This window comes from Mobula hypostoma, chromosome 10 (genome assembly GCF_963921235.1).
Source record: "Mobula hypostoma chromosome 10, sMobHyp1.1, whole genome shotgun sequence".
In the NCBI taxonomy this organism is placed as follows: domain Eukaryota; kingdom Metazoa; phylum Chordata; class Chondrichthyes; order Myliobatiformes; family Myliobatidae; genus Mobula; species Mobula hypostoma.
Window position 1 is genome coordinate 18,901,647 of NC_086106.1, and position 20,925 is coordinate 18,922,571.

General features: G+C 46.8%; 1 protein-coding gene across 1 annotated transcript in view; it reads right to left on the minus strand.

The window, feature by feature from the left end:
* Nucleotides 1-10: 10 nt before the first annotated feature.
* The window catches only part of LOC134352426 (immunoglobulin mu heavy chain-like), a 35,052-nt gene continuing 14,137 nt past the window's right edge, over nucleotides 11-20,925 (minus strand). Inside the window, 7 exon segments of the mRNA XM_063059730.1 lie at nucleotides 11-264; nucleotides 1,467-1,784; nucleotides 1,873-2,175; nucleotides 6,898-7,215; nucleotides 7,304-7,606; nucleotides 15,763-16,080; nucleotides 16,169-16,471. Of these exon segments, the coding sequence (XP_062915800.1) occupies nucleotides 11-264; nucleotides 1,467-1,784; nucleotides 1,873-2,175; nucleotides 6,898-7,215; nucleotides 7,304-7,606; nucleotides 15,763-16,080; nucleotides 16,169-16,471 (2,117 nt within the window).

The following is a 20,925-nucleotide window of genomic DNA, read 5'->3' on the forward strand; positions in this document are numbered from 1 at the left end:
ACAGCTGCATTTAATGCAAACAGAATAACAGGGCTGATTTGTGTGTCAGACTGCTCATGATCATGTCTTCACCTCTGTTGTTTTCTCGACCCAGAGTCATCATTCCATCTTCCCTTTTCCTTCCATCCACCTGCCAGGTTACACTGAATCCCTCTAAATCACTGTGACCACCTCACACAGAATAGTCGCTGAGCTCTTTTCTCTTGATCTCTTTGAAGGAAGGTTTGCTTAAAGTGACTGAGGGGCGGGTATCTGAACAGTAATCTGGGAGAAATGCTACAATTATTATTTCACTATTCCCCAATGGATGAGTTTGTCACTGACAAGACCAGCATTTCTGTTCATCTCTGGTCAATGATTTGCCTGTCCCATCAAGATAGATGACAGCAAACTACATGGGTGAAGAAAGGAATCTCCCCTACTGATCAGACAGGGTAATCTCCCTGAGAGAAAGTAAATGAACAAGATTTGTCCTTACATTGTTTTTGCAGTTCCGTGGTCACTTAAACTGTTACCAGTCATTTATTAAAACAACTACAGAAAATACCCAGCATTTCAGAGTGTGTCTGTGGAATGGGAAATGGAGAAAACATTTCACAGAAAAATATTTCAGTAAATGTGGATTAAATTTTAAAATTAACACCACATATATTTCTTTTATTGACACAAATATTTAAATACACCCTTTTCTGTGTAAAGTGTAAAGAAACTGCAGCTTTGTCAGAATGTAGTGTGTTCAGGCCACCCTCCAGAGGCTTCTACACATTGTCCAGGCTGACTATTCCCACACAGGAGCAGAGGGAGAGCTACTCTGCTGGAAATTCAGTCACAACTGAAGCACTCATCGGAGGCTCGGATCATATTGGTTGAGAACAGAGAGCAAATCAAAGATCGGCTGATTTTATCACCGAGCCAGATTAAAAAGATTAAGATGTTGTCACCAAAGGCGAGGGAAGATCCAGTATTCAGCTCACTTCTCGATGAGGCTTCACTCGCCTCAGCACTGAACTGACTCTGCAGCTGCGGCCTGCAGCCATCGGCACTCACCTCAGCACTGAGCCTGGCTCCACGGCCGTGGCCTGCAGCCATCGGTCTCCTGCACCGGTTGCAGTGCTGAACTGGCAACGTGGCTGTGGATTTACTTCAGGGGGCTCTGCGGTTCAGTTTCCATCTATTTTGTTTGTTTGAATTTTTTTATTGTTTGCGCAATTTGTTCTTTCTTTTTCACACACTGGATGTTTGACTCTGAATTCTATTGTATTTCTTTGTTTTGTGGCCACCTGCAAGAAGAGAATCTCAAGGTTGTATATGGTGCTCATACTTTGATAATAAATGTACTTTGTACTTTGAACTTTATCAGTTCACTCACATAACTAAACCAGGGCTGCACCATGATTCAGTGTTGACCTTGAATTCATAGCACAATATAAACAATTTCAATAATGGGATGAGTCCCAGGACCCTACCTTGGACGTTCTTCACTTGCTTCTTGATACGGGTGTTGGACGGGGGATGAGTCACTGCACAGCTGAAGACTGATTCTGACTTCCACTCCTGTAAACTCACGGTCAGGAAGTGTCTGGCACTGAAAGTCCACCCCTGCTCCAGAGCGGTCGGTGTAGCGCTGGTGTTGGAGGTGATCACAGTGCTGCCTTTCTTCCAAATGACACTTATTTGGTCCGGATAGAATCCGGAGACCACACACTCCAGTGTGGCTGTTTTCCAATTCTTGGTCTCTTCCTGAGGTGGAGGCAGCAGTCTGACCTTGGGGCTTTTTATTTCGACTGGAATAGACAAGTAAACAAAGGAAATATCAAACATTTTGACTCGGGTAACTAATACTGGCCATCTAATTGCTGGTCTCTTGCCCACCTTTGGTACTATTGGTCCGTGCTGACACTGGGGAAGATGAAGGAGATTCCTGAGCAGAGCACTCGTACTCCACCCCACTGAACCACTCCTCCACACTGATCTGGAGTTCGTTGAGCACTCTGTATCGGGACCCGTCCCTCTCCGCTGGGTGGATGACATGTTCTTTAGTTTTCTCCTTCCCGCCCACATACCAAGAGATGTGGATATCTTCGGGATCTGTACAGACAACCGTGCACTTCATGGTAGAAGTCTTATTGATCCACATCTCTTCAATGTTGGGATTTTGAATAAACACAGACAATTCTGTGGATTAGAAATGGAAATCTTCAGAATCGGACTGGAGATATTTCTACTGGTTGTGTTAGGTCAAGACGGAATTATCAGTACATGAGAGCTGCATTTAATACAAACAGAATAACAGTAACAACCAGGGCTGAATCACATGTCTCATGTTCCCGTAAGTTTTAGTTGAGAAAAAGAACTCAGGACGAAGTATGTGCTGGACTGAATCACGTGTCAGTCTGTTGATGATCATGCCTTCACCTCTGTCACTGTCTGGACTGAGTTCTCACCCCATCTTCCCTCTTCCTTCCTGCCAGGTGACACTGAATCCCTGTAAATCACTGTGAACCGCCTCTGCGTCCAGAGCTCTTGGAAGGAAGGTTTGCTTAAAGTGACTGAGGGGCGGGTATCTGGAAGAAATGTGACAATTATTATTTCACCATTCCCCAATGAACGAGTTTGTCACTGACAAGATCAGCATTTCCTGTTCAACTCTGGTCAATGGTTTGCCAGTCCCTTCAAGGTGGGCCGGCTGGCAGTGTAGTGGCATCAGCACTGAGCTTCAAGGCAGATGGTCGTGAGTTCAAACCCAGCCGGGTCCCAAACTGGGCAGCAGCAGCATCTGCATGGAAGAGAGGTCCGGCAATCTACTTTCGTACCTTGCCGTGAAAAACCTATGGACCTTAAGGGCCATGAGAAAAAAAGTGTCAGACTCAACTAAATGAACAACAACAAACCTCCGTTCTAAGAGTTCGCCCCTCATTTTTGGGCAGAACTGAATGCACTGGTGAGGTCTGCGTACCAGCATTTCAACAACCGGCTGCTGGAGGACGGCCGGTTCTGGAATTCGTTCCGGCTGTTCTGAGAGTCCTCACGCGAGGAGCGGGGCAGTTTCTCCTCCCTGCGGCTCTGGTGGGACGTGGGCAAGGTTCACGTCAGTCTTTTCTGCCAGGAATATGCGTGCGGCTCAATGTCCGGGATCGATCGGCTTGAGAGGGAGCTAGTCAGGGCTGGAGCCAACCGATTGGGACCAGTCCCTCTTAGGTGAGTACCAGTGAATGAAGGAGGCGCTGAGGCAGCTGGAGAGGTCCCGAGGCGCTTACGTGAGGTTGCGGGTCCAGATGCTGCAGGATCTGGACCACACCTCGCCCTTCTGCTACTCTTTCGAGAGTGGGAGGGGTGTCCGCAGGCAGTTAGTGGAATTGTTGGCAGAGGATGGCTCTTCTCTTCTCTTCTCGCCAGACCCGTGCAGTGAGGATGCGGGAGGACTAGCCAAAGGTCACCCCTGGGGTTGCTGAGGGGCTCAATGCACCACTATCTTTAGTGGAGCTGACCAGTGCCCTCAGACAGCTGAAGAGAGGCAAGTCCCCAGGACTAGATCGGTTACCAGTAAAGATTCTCTGGGCCTTCTGGGGCATCCTAGGGGCTGATTATGCAAGGGTATTGGGAGAGTGCATGGCGACAGGCAACAGATCAGATGCTCCTTTCTTGGCGCAGAGCAGTCGTGGCCCTGATGCCTAAGAAGGGGGATCTCCATAGCCTGTGCCCAGTAGCGCTCCTCAGTGCGAATTACAAGTCTTTGCCCGGGTAATGGCTGATCGTCTGGGCACTGTACTGGCGGAAGTGGTCCACCCTTACCAGTCCTACATGGTCCCGGTACGGTCGATCCAGGACAACATCTACCTTGTCCGGGATCTGATCTACCCGTGCCAGGAGGCTGGCCTATCGGGCGCCTTTCTCTCTCTCGACCAAGAGAAGGCGTTCGATAGGGTGAATCATGGGTACCTTTTCGGGACTCTGTGTGCATTTGGGCTCGGCTAACGTCCAACTGCTGTAAGCTGCCGCGGAGTGCCAGGTGAAAGTGAAAGGGTCCCTGACAGCGTACTGGTGCTTTGGGGGGAGGGGGTGCACCAGGGATGCCCCATGTCGGGACAGCTGTGTTCATTTTGCATGGAATCATTCCTGTGCCTTCTCCGCAGGAGGTTAACGGGGTTGGTTCTGCACGAACCGGACATGGAGTTCGTCCTGTCGGCCAACGCCGACAACATCCTCCCTATGGTCACCAACCCATTTGACATGCAGAGGATGGGAGACTGCTAGCAGGTTTTCTTGGCCGCGTCTTCTGCAAGGATCAACTGGAAGAAGAGCGTGGGCCTCTTGGTGGTGAGATGGTAGGTGGACGTCCTACTGGAGGGGTTGAGGCTATTTGCGTGGAGCACCACACACCTCCCCTGCTTGTGAGTCCACCTGAGCGCGACGGAGGAAGCCTCACCTGCGAACTGGCGGGAGTTAGAGGTGACGATCTCTGCCCGGCTGGGGCGCTGGTCGGACCTCCTTGCTGCGGTCTCGTACCAAGAGAGGGCTTTACTGGTCAATCAGCTGGACACCTGCAGGCTGTGGTACCGGCTATCTGCATTGGTCCCACCCATAGCATTTGTGTCCAGGATCCGGAGGGGGCTGGTGGACTTATTCTGGGGAAATAGGAGACATTGGGACTCTGCAGTGGTCCTGAGTCTTCCGATCGCGGAGGGCGGTTAGTCCTCGGTGTGTGTTTGCACCCAGCTGTTGCTCTCCGTCTCTGGGCCCTGCAGAGATCCCTGTACTGTGACCACCCTCTGACATGGCATGCACTGGTAACGCATTTTCTCCGCGGGGGACGCTGCCGACAGGAGGATACGCGGATCCCGGCGGACGGCGTTGGCCATGCCACTCTGAGGGAACTACCCTGCTTCTTTTGGGAACTGTTGAGGGTGTGGGGTCTGCCTCATCCAGGCAGGGTGCTCCTGCGCCGTTGGGGAACGGCACTCTAGCTGCTAGGGGGCTGGTTGTGAACCTAGTGCAGTGGGTGTTGTGAGGGCACGGGGTAATGGAGAGGTTCCAGCTGCACTGACACCCGATGCCCAGGCCTCGGTAGACCACGCGGGAGAGGGTCCCGCATAACGTGAGCCGCCTCGCGGGGATGCCCAGCGTGCCCTTCCGCGACGGTCCGAAGCGCTTCTTGTCCGGGCTGCTCCTGCACTCCTTCCATGTCTTCGCCTTCGTCTGCAGCCCAGACACGCCTTGGCGTGCCACCATACAGCAGCGGAGGAGGTCCCCAATATAAATCTCTTTACGGAGGGGTGCTTCCCCTGTACATTGGGGAGCTGGGGTGGAAGGTGTTGCATCGGGCAGTCCTGTATAACAGATTCCTGAGCAGGTTCACTGACACCCCATCCAGCTGTCCATTCTGCGGGCGGGAGGAGTCGGCGAACCACGCATACACGGAATGCGAGAGGGTGCAGCCTCTTTTTGTGTTTCTAAAGGGGTTGCTGCTGAGGTTCTGGCTGCACTTTACTCCCCCACTCCTCAGATACCGGCACCCAGTTAGGAAAGGGGCGGGCGAGAGGAGGATCTCCCGGTGGGCTTGGTCCTGGGCCTGGCCAAGATGGCCATTCACGAGTCTAAGTAGCGGAAGGTGGGGGGCGCTGCCCGGGGCGTCTGCCTACTCCTTTTCCGAGGATACGCCCGTGCCTGACTGTCCTTGGAGAGGGAGCACGCGATCGCGGCAGACACACGGGGGGATTTCCATGAGCGGTGGGCCCCCTGCGGTATAGACTGTTTTATACATGGTGGTAACCATATTGTAATGTGAGTATAAATACTGTCCTGGAAAGATTGATTGTCTTGTTTCTATGTGTGTAAAAAAGGAATCTCCCCTCCCCTACTGAGCAGACAGGGTAAACACCCTGAGGGAACGTAAATGAACAAGATTGGCCCTTACATTGTTTTTGCAGTTTCGTGGTCACTTAAACTGTTACCAGTAACTTATTAAAACAAATACAGAAATACCCAGCATTTCAGAGCGTGTCTGTGGAACGGGAAATGGAGAAAAAATTTCACAGGAAAATATTTCAGTAAATGTGGATTAAATTTTAAAATTAACACCACATATATTTATTTTATTGACACAAATATTTAAATACACCCTTTTCTGTGTAAAGTGTAAAGAAACTGCAGCTTTGTCAGAATGTTGTGTGTTCAAACTGCACTACAGAGGCTTCTACACATTGTCCAGGCTGACTATTCCCACACAGGAGCAGAGGGAGAGCTGCTCTGCTGGAAATTCAGTCACAACTGAAGCACTCATCGGAGGCTCGGATCATATTGGTTGAGAACAGAGAACAAATCAAAGATCAGCTGATTTTTATCACCGAGCCAGATTAAAAAGATTAAGATTTTGTCACCAAAGGCGAAGGATGATCCTGTTTTCAGCTCACTTCTCGATGAGGCTTCACTCGCCTCAGCACTGAACTGACTCTGCAGCTGCGGCCTGCAGCCATCGGCACTCACCTCAGCACTGAGCCTGGCTCCACGGCCGTGGCCTGCAGCCATCGGTCTCCTGCACCGGTTGCAGTGCTGAACTGGCAACGTGGCTGTGGATTTACTTCAGGGGGCTCTGCGGTTCAGTTTCCATCTATTTTGTTTGTTTGAATTTTGTTATTGTTTGCACAATTTGTTTTTTTCACACATTGGATGTTTGACTCTGAATTCTATTGTGTTTCTTTGTTTTGTGGCTGCCTGGAAGAAGAGAATCTCAAGGTTGTATATGGTACACATTCTTTGGTAATAAATGTACTTTGTACTTTGAACTTTATCAGTTCACTCACATAACTAAACCAGGGCTGCACCGTGATTCAGTGTTGACCTTGAATTCATAGCACAATGTAAACAATTTCAATAATGGGCTGAGTCCCAGGACCCTACCTTGGACGTTCTTCACTTGCTTCTTGATACTGCTGTTGGAGGGGGGATGAATCACTGTACAGCTGAAGACTGATTCTGACTTCCACTCCTGTAAACTCAAGGTCAGGAAGTGTCTGGCACTGAAAGTCCACCCCTGCTCCAGAGCGGTCGGTGTAGCCCTGGTGTTGGAGGTGATCACGGTGCTGCCTTTCTCCCAGATGACATTTATTTGGTCCGGGTAGAATTCGGAGACCACACACTCCAGTGTGACCATTTTCCTATTCTTGATCTCTTCCTGAGGTGGAGGCAGCAGACTGACCTTGGGATTTTTTATTTCAACTGGAATAGACAAGAAAACAAAGGAAATGTCAAACATTTTGACTCAGGTAACTAATGCTGACCCTTTAATTGCTGGTCTCTTGCCCACCTTTGGTACTATTGGTGCGTGCTGACACTGGGGAAGATGAAGAAGATTCCTGAGCTGAGCACTCGTACTCCACCCCACTGAACCACTCCTCCACACTGATTTGGAGTTCACTGAGCACTCTGTATCGGGACCCGTCCATCTCCGCTTGACGTCTGACAGGTCCATTTGTTTTCTCCTTCCCGCCCACGTGCCAAGAGATGCGGATATCTTCAGGATCTGTACAGATAACCGTGCACTTCACGGTCGCAGTCTTGTCAATCCACATCTCTTCAATGTTGGGATTTTGAATAAAGACAAACAATTCTGTGGATTAGAAATGGAATATTTCTACGGGTTGTGTTAGGACAATACAGATCATCAGTAAATGACAGGTGCATTTAATGCAAACAGAATAACAGAAACACCCAGGGCCGAATCGTCAGTCAGTATGTTGATGATCATGTCTTCACCTCTGTTGCTGTTTGGACCCAGAATCCTCACCCCATCTTCCCTCTTCCTCTGTCCACCTGTCAGGTTACACTGAATCCCTGTACTTCACTATGTACCACTTCACGCAGAATGGTCGTTCAGATCTGTTCGATGGAAGGTTTGTTTAAAGTCTCTGAGGAGCGGGTATCTGAACAGTCATCTGGGTGAAGTGTCATAATTATTATTTCACTATTCCCCGATAGATGAGTTGTGACTGACAAGATCTCTCCTTGATGATTTGCCAGACGGATCAAGAAGAGGTGAGACGTATCTACATTGGTGAAGAAAGGAATCTCTCCTTGTGATCAGATAGGCTAAAACCCCTGAGAAAACGTAAATGAACAAGATTGGCCCTTAAATTCTTTTTGTAGCTTCATGGTCACTTAAACTGTTACCATCCACTTATTAAAACAAGTACAGAAAATACTCAGCATTTCAGAGAGTGTCTGTGGAATGCAGAACAGATCAAAGTTGCAGATACAAATCTTCCAGAAAATACAATCATATTTCAAAATGTGTTAGAAATATTCAGTCTCTGTCACAAATTTTTAACTGTACTTGTTTCCTCTGTTAGGTGAAACTAAAATTTGCTGCTGCTTTGTCAGAATATTGTGTGTTCAAGCTGCCTTCCAGAGGCTTCTGCACATTGTCCAGGCTGACTATTCCCACACTGGAGCAGAGGGAGAGCTACTCTGCTGGAAATTCAGTCACAACTGAGGCACTAATTGGAGGCTGGGATATTGTTCAGAGGCAGAGGGAGAGAACATTTTGAAGACAAGTATCAGGGATCTCCAGAGTGCCTGTCCAATGAAATGGTCTGGATTCTCCTCAAGTTATGAAAGCATGATCTTAGATACAATAATTTCTATAGTGAAGCTTTTGGATTATCTTGGTTGAGAGCAGAGAACAAATCAAAGATTGGCTGATTTTATCACTGAGCCAGATTAAAAAGATTAAGATATTGTCACCAAAGGCAAAGGACAATCTGGTTTTCAGCTCACTTCTCGATGAGGCGTCACTCGCCTCAGCACTGAACTGACTCTGCAGCTGCGGCCTGCAGCCATTGGCACTCACCTCAGCACTGAGCCTGGCTCCACGGCCGTGGCCTGCAGCCATCGGTCTCCTGGACCGGTTGCAGTGCTGAACTGGCAACGTGGCTGTGGATTTACTTCAGGGGGCTCTGCGGTTCAGTTTCTGTGGATTGTTTGTTTGAATTTTTTTTATTATTTGCGCAATTTGGTTTTTTTTCACACATTGGATGTTTGACTCTGTTGTGCTTCTTTGTTCCATGGCTGCCTGCAAGAAGAGAATCTCAAGGTTGTATACGGTGCACATACTTTGATAATAAATGTACTTTGTTCTTTGAACTTTATCAGTTCACTCAAGTTATTAAACCAGGGCTGCACCGTGATTTAGTGTTGACCTTGAATTCAGAGTACAATGTAAACAATTTCTATAATAAGACCATTAGACATAGGAGCCGAATTGGGCCATTTGCCTCACTGAGTCTGCTCTGCCATTTAACCATGGCTGATCCTTTTTTCCCCTCCTCAGCCCCACTCCAAAGCCTTCTCCCCAGAACCTCTGATGCCATGTCCAATCAAGGACCTATCAAGCTCTGCCTTAGATATACCCAACGACCTATCTCCCGCAACTGTTGTAATAAATTCCACATATTTACCACCGTTTAGCTAAAGAAATTTCTCTACATCTCTTTTTTAAATTGATGCCCCTCTATCCTGAAGCTGTGCCCTCTTGTCCTGGACTCCACCGCCAAGGGAAAATTTCATTCCACATCTACTCTCTGTAGGGATTTCAACATTTGAAAGGTTTCAATGAGATCCCTCCCCACGCATCATTTAAAATTTGAATGTGTATTGACTCAGATCTATCAAATGTTCCTGGTAATGATAACTCTTTCAGTCCCTGCATCATCCTTGCGAACCTCCTCTGAACCAATTCCAGCACACCTTTTCTAAGATGAGGAGCCCAAAACTGTTTACAATACTCAAGGTGAGGTCTCACCAGTGCCTAATAAAGCATCACATCCCTGTTCTTGTATTCTAGACCAGGAGTCCCTAACCTTTTTTGTACTACGGACCGGTTTAATGTTGGCAATGTCCTTGCGGACCGGCCGACCCGGAGGGGGGCGGGGGTGTAGAGTTGCCAACGGACAAGAGTAGCAGTCAAATACGTTGCGTTTACCCAGAGAAAGACTACAATGACCATGAAGCCTTGCACGGGCACCAGTGCGCATGCATGACCTGCCCATGTGTGTACCTGCCGATTTTTTTCCCTGCAAATCATTTTTGGCGATCCTGCTCGGCGGGGTTGGGGGTGTGGTTGTTAATCACGACCGGAATATAGGTGAGAAGTGGCAAATACACTCAATTTTGTTTGTAAAAGGGTTTACCTAACGAACTTAATATTAAACACAGTGCATATTTTCCTCGCATGAATATAGTGATAAGTCAATTATCAGCAGAGGACAGGGGAGCTTGAAGTAAGTGTTGAACGAACTTCCAGTAGAATTGGCAGAAGCAGGTTCGATATTATCATTTAAAGAAAAATTGGATAGGTATATGGACAGGAAAGGAATGGAGGGTCATGGGCAGAGTGAAGGTCGGTGGGACTCGGTGAGAGTAGTGTTTGGCACGGACTAGAAGGACCGAGATGGCCTGTTTCTGTGCTGTAATTGTTATATGGTTATATAAGTAAGTCAATAGCATCATAACATTTTAAGTAACGTTTGTACATTAAACACACAGCACATATTTTCCCCATGTGAACATATAAAATCATTGCAACACACCAATATTGCTGAATCAGTGGGAGTCCTGGGCTTGTTTCCCCACAACAAGATGGTCCTATCGAGGGGTGATTAGCAACAGCGATACTCAAAGCAGGTTCCTTATGCCCAGTCTATTCCGCAATTTAGTTTTCGTTGCATTCATTGCAGAAAACTCCGCTTCGCAGAAAAATGTTGGAAATGGAAGCAACGTTTTCAGTGCTTTTGCGGCTATCTCAGGATGTTTAGCCTTGACTTTGATCCAGAATGTCGGCAGAGATGTTATGTCAAACATACTTTTCAGCCCACCGTCATGTGCAAGGTCGAGGAGTTGATCTCCTTCCCGTGCTGACATGGATGTCGCACGGGTAATGACCTCGCATGTGTAGTGGCTCAACAGTGGCTGTGACAGGGAATGAGGAAAGATTTCCTCGCAGCCCGGCAGGGAATGAGGAAAGGTGCCGCTGACAGAGAAAGGTGCTGCCCGTGACAGGGAATGAGGAAAGGTGCAGCTGACTCATATCGCCAAATTATATAGTTTCCTCGCGGCCTGGTAGCAAATGCTTTGCTGCCCGGTACTGGTCCACGGCCCGGTGGTTGGGGACCTCTAGGGGACTCCATAGTGAGAGGTAAATAAATAAAGACATCCGTTAGTCTTGCGAGACCATGGATTTGCGCCTGGAAAGTCTTCACTCTCCAGGGCACAGGCCTGGGCAAGGTTGTTTGGAAGACCAGCAGTTGCCCATGCTGCAAGTCTCCCCTCTCCACAACACCAATGTTGTCCAAGGGAAGGGCATTAGGACCCATACAGCTTGGCACCAGTGTCGTCGCAGAGCAATGTGTGATTAAGCGCCTTGCTCAAGGACACAACATGTTCCCTCGTCTGGGGCTCGAACTCACGACCTTCAGGTCGCTAGTCCAATGCCTTAACCACTTGGCCACGTGCCCACACTAGTGAGAGGTACAGATAGGGGTTTCTGCAGCGACAGGCGGGATTTAAGGATGGTGTGTTGCCTCCCTGGTGCCAGGATCCAGGACATCACGGACCGACTGCAGGGCATCCTCAAGGGAGAAGGTGATCAGCCGGAGGTGGCGGTGCATGTCGGCACAAGTGACGTCGGGAAGAAGATGAGAGACATTTTGCAGCGTGACTTCGGAGAACTCGGAAGACGGCTGAAAAGCAGGACCTCCAGGGTGGTTATCTCGGGTTTGCTTCCAGTTCCTTGTGCTGGTGAGGGCAGAAACAGGGAGATAGTGGATCTGAATGTGTGGCTGAGGAACTGGTGCGGGAGTAAGGGATTTAGATTCTTGGACCACTGGGATCTGTTTTGGGGTAAGGATGAATTGTACAGAAGGGACGGGTTGCATCTTAACAGACGGGGGACCAGCATTCTGGCAGGCAGGTTTGCCACTGCCGCACGGGTGTGTTTAAACTAAGTAGTGGGGGGGAGGGGATGAACTGGAAATATAAGAATAGAGTTCAGGGAATCAGAGAATAAGAAAAGTTAGGAAAGACAACAGAACGAAAGGCAGAAAGATCAGGAAGGGATCAGAGAGTATGGGCAAGTGGAATAGGAATCGATGTGAAATGTGAGGGGAGTAAAAGTATTACTTTAAAAGGATTTAAAGTATTATATATGAATGCACGGAGTATAAGAAATAAAGTGGATGAGCTTGAGGCTCAGTTGGAAATTGGCAAATATGATGTTGTGGGAATAACAGAAACATGGCTGCAAGAGGACCAGGGCTGGGAAATGAATATTCAGGGTTATACATCCTATCGAAAGGACAGACAGGTTGGCAGAGGGGGTGGGGTGGCTGTGTTGGTGAGGAATGAAATTCAGTCACTTGCGAGGGGGGACATAGAATCAGGAGATGTAGAGTCAGTATGGATAGAACTGAGAAACTGTAAGGGCAAAAAGACCCTGTTGGGAGTTATCTACAGGCCCCCAAACAGTAGCCTGGACATAGGGTGCAAGCTAAATCAAGAGTTAAAATTGGCATGTCGCAAAGGTAATTCTACGGTTGTTAATGGGGGATTTCAACATGCAGGTAGACTGGGAAAATCAGGTTCGTACTGGACCCCAAAAAAGGGTATTTGTGGAATGCCTCAGAGATGGATTCTGAGAGCAGCTTGTATTAGAGGCTACCAGGGAGAAGGCAATTCTGGATTTAGTGTTGTGTAATGAGCCAGATTTGATAAGGGAACTCGCGGTAAAGGAGCCATTAGGAGGAATTGACCATAATATGATAAGTTTTAATCTACAGTTTGAGAGGAAGAAGGGAAGATCGGAAGTGTCAGTATTACAGTTGAACAAAGGGGACTATGGACCCATGAGAGAGGAGCTGGCCAAATTTGACTGGAAAGATACCCTAGCAGGGATAACAGTGGAATAACAATGGCAGGTATCTCTGGGAATAATACAGAAGGTGCAGGATCAGTTCATTCCAAAGAGGAGGAAATATTCTAAGGAGAGGAAGGGGCGATCGTGGATGACAAGGGAAGTCAAGGACAGTATAAAAATAAAAGAGGGGAAGTATAACATAGCAAGGGTGAGTGGGAAGCCAGAGGATTGGGAGAATTTTAAGGAGCAACAGAAGATAACTAAAAAGGCAATACGGGGGGAAAAGATGAGGTACGAAGGTAAGCTAGCCAAGAATATAAAGGAGGATAGAAAAAGCTTCTTTAGGTGTGTGAAGAGGAAAAAATTAATTAAGACCAAAGTTGGGCCCTTGAAGACAGAAACGGGTGAAATGATCAAGGGGAACAAGGAAATGGCAGAAGAGCTGAACAGGTACTTTGGATTTGTCTTCACTAGGGCAGACACAAACAATCTCCCTGATGTAATAGTGGCCAGAGGACCTAGGGTAACAGAAGAACTGAAGGAAATTCGCATCAGGCACAAAATGGTGTTGGGTAAACTGATGGGACTGAAGGTTGATAAATCCCTAGGGCCTGATGGTCTGCATCCCAGGGTACTTAAGGAGGTGGCTCTAGAAATCATGGATGCATTGGTAATCATTTTCCAATGTTCTATAGATTCAGGATCAGTTCCTGCAGATTGGAGGGTAGCTAATGTTATCCCACTTTTTAAGAAAGGAGGGAGAGAGAAAACAGGCAGTTATAGACCAGGTCGTCTGACAGCAGTGGTGGAGAAAATGCTGGAATCAATTATAAAATATGAAATAGCGGCACATTTGGATAGCAGTGGCAGGATAGGTCCAAGTCAGCATGGATTTACGAAGGGGAAATCACGCTTGACTAATCTTATGGAATTTTTTGAGAATGGGACTATGAAAATGGACATGGGAAAGCCAGTGGATGTAGTGTACCTGGACTCTCAGAAAGTCTTTGATAAGGTCCCACATAGGAGGTTAGTATGCAAAATTAGAGCAAATAGTATTGGGGGGCAGAGTAATGACATGGTTAGAAAATTGGTTGGCAGACAGGAAACAAAGAGTAGGAATTAATGGGTCCTTTTCAGAATGGCAGGCAGTGACTAGTGGGGTACCACAAGGCTTGGTGCTGGAACTGCAGCTATTTACAATATGCATTAATGATTTAGATGAAGGGAATAAAAGTAACATTAGCAAATTTGCAGATGACACAAAGCTGGGTGGCAGTGTGAAATGTGAGGAAGATGTTATGAGAATGCAGGGTGACTTGGACAGGTTGGGTGAGTGGACAGATGCATGACAGATGCAGTTTACTGTGGATAAATGTGAGGTTATCCACTTCAGTGGCGAGAACAGGAAGGCAGATTACTATCTGAATGGTGTCAAGTTAGGAAAAGGGGAGGTACGGTGAGATCTAGACGTCCTTGTTCATCAGTCACTGAAAGTAAGCGTGCAGGTACAGCAGGCAGTGAAGAAAGCTAATGGCATGTTGGCCTTCATAATAAGGAGAGTTGAGTATAGAAGCAAAGAGGTCCTTCTGCAGTTGCACAGGGCCCTGGTGAGACCACACCTGGAGTATCGTGTAGTGTTTTGGTCTCCAAATTTGAGGAAGGACATTCTAGCTATTGAGGGAGTGTAGCGTAGGTTCACGAGGTTATTTCCCGGGATGGTGGGGCTGTCATATGTTGAAAGACTGGAGCAACTGGGGTTGTATACACTGGAATTTAGAAGGATGAGAGTGGATCTGATTGAAACATATAAGATCATTAAGGGATTAGACATGCTAGAGGCAGGAAACATGTTCCCGATGTTGGGGGAGTCCAGAACCAGAGGCCACAGTTTAAGAATAAGGGGTAGACAATTTAGAATGGAGTTGAGGAAAAACTTCTTCACACAGAGGGTTGTGGTTCTGTGGATTGCTCTGCCTCAGAAGACAGTGGAGGCCAATTCTCTGGATTCTTTCTAGAAAGAGTTAGATAGAGCTCTTAAAGATAGTGGAGTGAAGGGATATGGGGAGAAGGTAGGAAAAGGGTACTGATTGTAGATGATCAGCCATGATCACAGTGAATGGTGGTTCTGACTTGAAGGGCTGAATGGCTTACTCCTGCACCTATTGTCTATTGTCTATTGCCTGTCCAGTGAAATGGTCTGGATTCTCCTCAAGTTATGGAAGCATTATCTCGGATACAATAATTTCTATGGTGAAGCTTTTGGATTATGTTGGTTGAGAGCAGAAAACAAATCAAAGATCGGCTGATTTTTATCACCGAGCCAGATTAAAAAGATTAAGATTTTGTCACCAAAGGCGAAGGATGATCCTGTTTTCAGCTCACTTCTCGATGAGGCTTCACTCGCCTCAGCACTGAACTGACTCTGCAGCTGCGGCCTGCAGCCATCGGCACTCACCTCAGCACTGAGCCTGGCTCCACGGCCGTGGCCTGCAGCCATCGGTCTCCTGCACCGGTTGCAGTGCTGAACTGGCAACGTGGCTGTGGATTTACTTCAGGGGTTCAGTTTCCGTGGATTGTTTGTTTGAATTTTTTTATTGTTTGCACAATCTTTTTTCACACATTAGATGTTTGACTCTGAATTCTATTGTATTTCTTTGTTTTGTGACTGCCTGGAAGAAGAGAATCTCAAGGTTGTATATGGTGCTCATAGTTTGGTAATAAATGTACTTTGTACTCTGAACTTTATCAGTTCACTCACATAACTAAACCAGGGCTGCACCATGATTCAGTGTTTACCTTGAATTCATAGCACAAAGTAAACAATTTCAATAATGGGCTGAGTCCCAGGACCCTACCTTGAACGTTCTTCACTTGCTTCTTGATATGGGTGTTGGAGGGGGGATGAGTCACTGTACAGCTGAAGACTGATTCTGTCTTCCAATCCTGTAAACTCACGGTCAGGAAGTGTCTGACATTGAAAGTCCTCCCCTGCTCCAGAGCGGTCAGTGTAGCGCTGGTGCCAGAGGTGATCACAGTGCTGCCTTTCTTCCAGATGACATTTATTTGGTTCGGGTAGAATCCAGACACCACACACTCCAGTGTGACCGCCTTCCTATTCTTGATCTCTTCCTGAGGTGGAAGCAGCAGACTGACCTTAGGACTTTTTATTTCGACTGGAATAGACAAGAAAACAAAAGAAATATCAAACATTTTGACTCAAGTAACTATTGCCGGCTATTTAATCGCTGGTCTGTTACCCACCTTTGGTGCCTTTAGTTCGTGCTGACACTCGGGAAGATGAAGGAGATTCCTGAGCAGAGCACTCGTACTCCACCCCACTGAACCACTCCTCCAGACTGATCCGGATTTCGCTGAGCACTCTGTATCGGGTCCCATCCCTCTGTGGTTGATGTTTGACAGTTCCTGCATTTTTCACCCTCCTGCCCACGTACCAAGAGATGCGTAATTTTCCTGGATCTGTACAGATAACTGTGCACTTCACAGTAGCAGTCTTGTGGATCCACATCTCTTCAATGTAGGGATTTTGAATAAAGACGTACAAATCTGTGGATTAGAATTAGAAATCTTCAAAATCTTACTGGAGATATTTCTATTGGTTGTGTTAGGTCAAAACAGATCATCAGTACACAACAGCTGTATTTATTGCAAACAGAATAACAGAAAGACCCAAGGCTGAATCACGCATCTCATATTCCTATAAGTTTTGATTCAGAAAAGCAAATCAGAACAAAGGATGTGCTAACTAGGTTTAGAATCCCCTTCTAATAACTGTACCAACTGGTGCACTGTGAGACGGAGCTCTGTGAGACAGAGAAGCATGCAGATTTCTCAGCAGAGACACAGCTCAGTATATTCTTTGCTTGGAGACTCGGTGCCATTGATTAGTAACAATGAACACTGTGAATCAATGAGAATCCCTTTCTCCATCTGGGCTGAGCCTGGGATTCTCTCAGTTTAATAACTTCACATCCCGACATTCCAGTCTCACTGTGGCTGCACCTCTCCTCATCTCTGCAACCTTCACCACCCACACGAGCTTCAGACAACATTGTATCCTTTCAACTCTGCTCACTCATACACCTGCACTACTTCTGCTGGTGCCTGTGGTTTTAGCATTCTTGCTGACAAACACTGAAACCTCTGTCTCACTTGAAATGAGCAGCCATGGTCAGAGTGTATCCATAAGTTAGGGACTGATGAACTGGCAACATGGGTTCAAATCCTAACCTGGTGTTTGGGAGATTAACTTCAATTCATCAGTGCTTTTTGGAATAAACAGAAGACTATGGAAGTATTGGCAAATTATTCTTTGTTGAACCTTCTAGCAGCAACAGGGATTGAACGTTAATCACCATCAGGAATGAGGCAGAAAGTCCCTCAGTTCTAGAGCAATCAGTGATTTTTAGGAAATGATAAGTGTATAAGACAGCTCTTTGATCAATTTTTGGGTCACCTGGCCTTTGGGTTAATGTCAGGTTTGTGTGATTGCACTCAAGTGAAGTTATTGAGGCCACCTCCCAATGCACTATCATGAGATAGCAGAGGTAGTTAATGCATACTTTGCTTCAGTATTCACTACAGAAAAGGATCTTGACGATTGTAGGGATGACTTGAAGTGGACTGAAAAGCTTGAGCATGTAGGTATTAAGGAAGAGGATGTGCTGGAGCTTTTGGAAAGCATCAAGCTGGATAAGTCACCGGTACCGGATGGGATGTACCCTGGGCTACTGTGGGAAGAGAGGGAGGAGATTGCTGAGCCTCTGGCGATGATCTTTGAATCGCCAATGAGGACGGGAGAGGTCCGGAGGATTGGAGGGTTGCATGTTGTTCTCTTATTCAAGAAAGGAAGTAGGGATAGCCCAGGAAATTATAGACCAGTGAGTCTTACTTCAGTGGTTGGTAAGTTGATGAAGAAGATCCTGAGAAGCAGGATTCATGAACATTTGGAGAGGCATAATATGATTAGGAATAGTCAGCTTGGCTTTGTCAAAGGCAGGTCATGCGTTATGAGCCTGACTGAATTTTTTGAGGATGTGACTGAACACATTGATGAGGGTAGAGCCATAGATGTAGTGTATATGGATTTTAGCAAGGCATTTGATAAGGTACCCCATGTAAGGCTTATTGAGAAAGTAAGGAGGAATGGGATCCAAGGGGACATTGCTTTGTGGATCTAGAACTGGCTTGCCCACAGAAGGCAAAGAGTGGTTGTAGATGAGTCATATTATGCATGGAGGTTGGTCACCAGTGGTGTACCTCTGGGATCTGTTCTGGGCCCCTACTCTTTTATGATTTTTATAAATGACCTGGATGAGGAAGTGGAGGGATGGGTTAGTGAATTTGCTGATGACACAAAGGTTGGGGGCCTTGTGGATAGTGTAGTGGGCTGTCAGAGGTTACAGCGGGACATTGATAGGATACAAAACTGGGCTGAGAAGTGGCAGATTGAGTTCAACCCGGATAAGTGTGAGGTGGTTAATTTTGGTAGGTCAGATATGATGGCAGAATATAGCATTAATGGCAAGACTCTTGGCAGTGTGGAGGATCAGAGGAATCTTGGGGTCCTCGTCCATAGCACACTCAAAGCTGCTATGCAGGTTGACTCTGTGGTTAAGAAAGAATACGGTGTACAGTATTGGCCTTCATCAATCGTGGGATTACGTTTAAGAGCCAAGAGGTAATGTTGCAGCTATATAGGACCCTAGTCAGATACTACTTGGAGTACTGTGCTCAGTACTGGTCGCCTCACTACAGGAAGGATGTGGAAACCATAGAAAGGGTGCAGAGGAGATTTAAAAGGATGTTGCCTGGATTGAAGAGCGTGCCTTATGAGAATAGGTTGAGTGAATTCGGCCTTTTCTCCTTGGAGCAACGGAGTATGAGAGGTGACCTGATAGAGGTATACAAGATAATGAGAGGCATTAATTGTGTGGATAGTCAAAGGCTTTTTCCCAGGGCTGAAATGGCTAGCACGAGAGGGCATAGTTATAAGGTGCTTGCAAGCAGGTTCAAAGGAGATGTCAGGGGTACATTTTTTTTTTACGTAGAGAGTGGTGAGTGCGTGGAATGGGCTGCCGGTGGCAGTGGTGGAGGTGGAAATGATAGGGTCTTTTAAGAGACTCCTGGATGGATGCATGGAGCTTTGAAAAATAGAGGGCTGTGGGTAAACCTAGGTAGTTCTATGGTAAAGACATGTTTGGCACAACTTTGTGGGCCGAAAAGCCTGTATTGTGCTGTAGGTTTTCTATGTTCTATCATCAGTTCACTTATATTGCAGCTCTCTGCACTTTGTGTACACCATTTACACACTCGGTCACCTTCAGGCATGTGGGGTGTTTTTGCTCTTTGACATTTAGTGTGGAGGCTGTTTGTGTTTGTGTCATGGCTGAGACCTTCAATGAGACTGTGAGTCAGTGTCTTTGTCTGAAGAAAGAGCAGACATAACACACACGGTTCCAGTCTAACTGGGACAGATCATCTGATGCGCATTTCTTAACCTTCCCCACTTCAGTAAGATTATGAGCAATTTTCTTTTAAAATAGAAAGACCCTGAAGAAGTCTAGATGACCATTGTTTTTGTGTAATATCATAAATATGCAAACCTAGGTGTACAATGGAGGGTCACTGAATTGTGAATCTTAGTTTAATCAGCACTGTGATGTTGTGAAACATGTTTTCTGCAGGTTTCCCAGTTATGTCTCATCTCAGCATGGTCTTGATGTTCAGCAGTCCCTGGGAAATGCGATCCCCACATAAAATCTGACAGAGTCAGGATCGCTCCCCTTGTTTCTGAATGCTGGTGTTATTCCACAAGAAGCATATAATTCTGTCAATGTGTGGGTAATTCTACCAAAATATTCTCTGCTGTGACATTCCTTGGGATCACTGAGTTTCCCTCTTGGCCAAGGAAACTGGAATTGGGATCTGAGTCACACTGAAGCAACAATGTACACAAATGAATGAGTGTATGGACAACCAGAAACACAAGAGATTCTACAGATGCTGGAAATCTTGAACAACACACACCAAGTGCTGGAGGAATTCGGCAAGTCAGGCAGCATCTATGAAGGGGAATAAACAGTCTATCTTTCGAGCTGAGAGCCTTCCCTGATATTGGGAAGGAAGTGGGCAGAAGCCAGAATAAGAAGGTGGGTGGAGTAGAGAGGAATACATTCTGTCAGATGAGAGGTGAGACCAGGTGGGGGGGAAAGTGTGTAGATGGAGGAGGGGGTATGAATTAAGAAGTTGGTAGGGGATCAGTGGAAGAGATAAATGGCGAAGCAGAAGGAATCAGATTGGACAGTGGACCATGGAGGAAAGTGTTCAGGAGGAGGGGAACCAAATGGAGATGATGGACAGGTGAGGAGAAGTGAAGGGATGAGGGTGTACCTAGTATGGGGAAGAGAAAAAAAGAGAATAAAGGAGTGGGAGGGGGAGGGGTTGGTGAGATTACAGAATTTTGCAGAAATAAGTATTCACGTCATCAAGTTGGCAGATATCTGGGTAGAATATGAAGTGTTGCTACTCCAACCTGACTCTGGCCTCTCTGGAGCAGTGGAGGAGGCCATGGACAGACATGTCAGAATGGGAATGGGTAGACAAACTGACCGGAAGGATAATGGAATGTTGAAATGTGGAGGGGCGAGGTAGTTAGTTTGAATCATGTGTATTCTTCTCTCTCTGTAAAACCTCAATCCCAATGGATACCAGGGCCAGGTCTGGAACCCAGTAAATGGATTGTAGTAAAATTCATTGACGAATTGTATACACGTGTTCCGCTTGCAAGGATAAGTGCCAGGTGGGAGATCAGTGGGGAGGGATGAATGGATAAGGGAGTTGTGTAGGGTGCAATCGCTGTGGAAAGCAGAAAGTGGGTGGGGGGGGGAGTGGAAGGAATGATGTGCTTGGTGGTGGGATCCTGGTAGACGTGGCAGAAGTTACAGAAAATTATGTGCTGGATGCAGAGTCTGGTGGGGTGGTAGGTGATGACAAGAGGA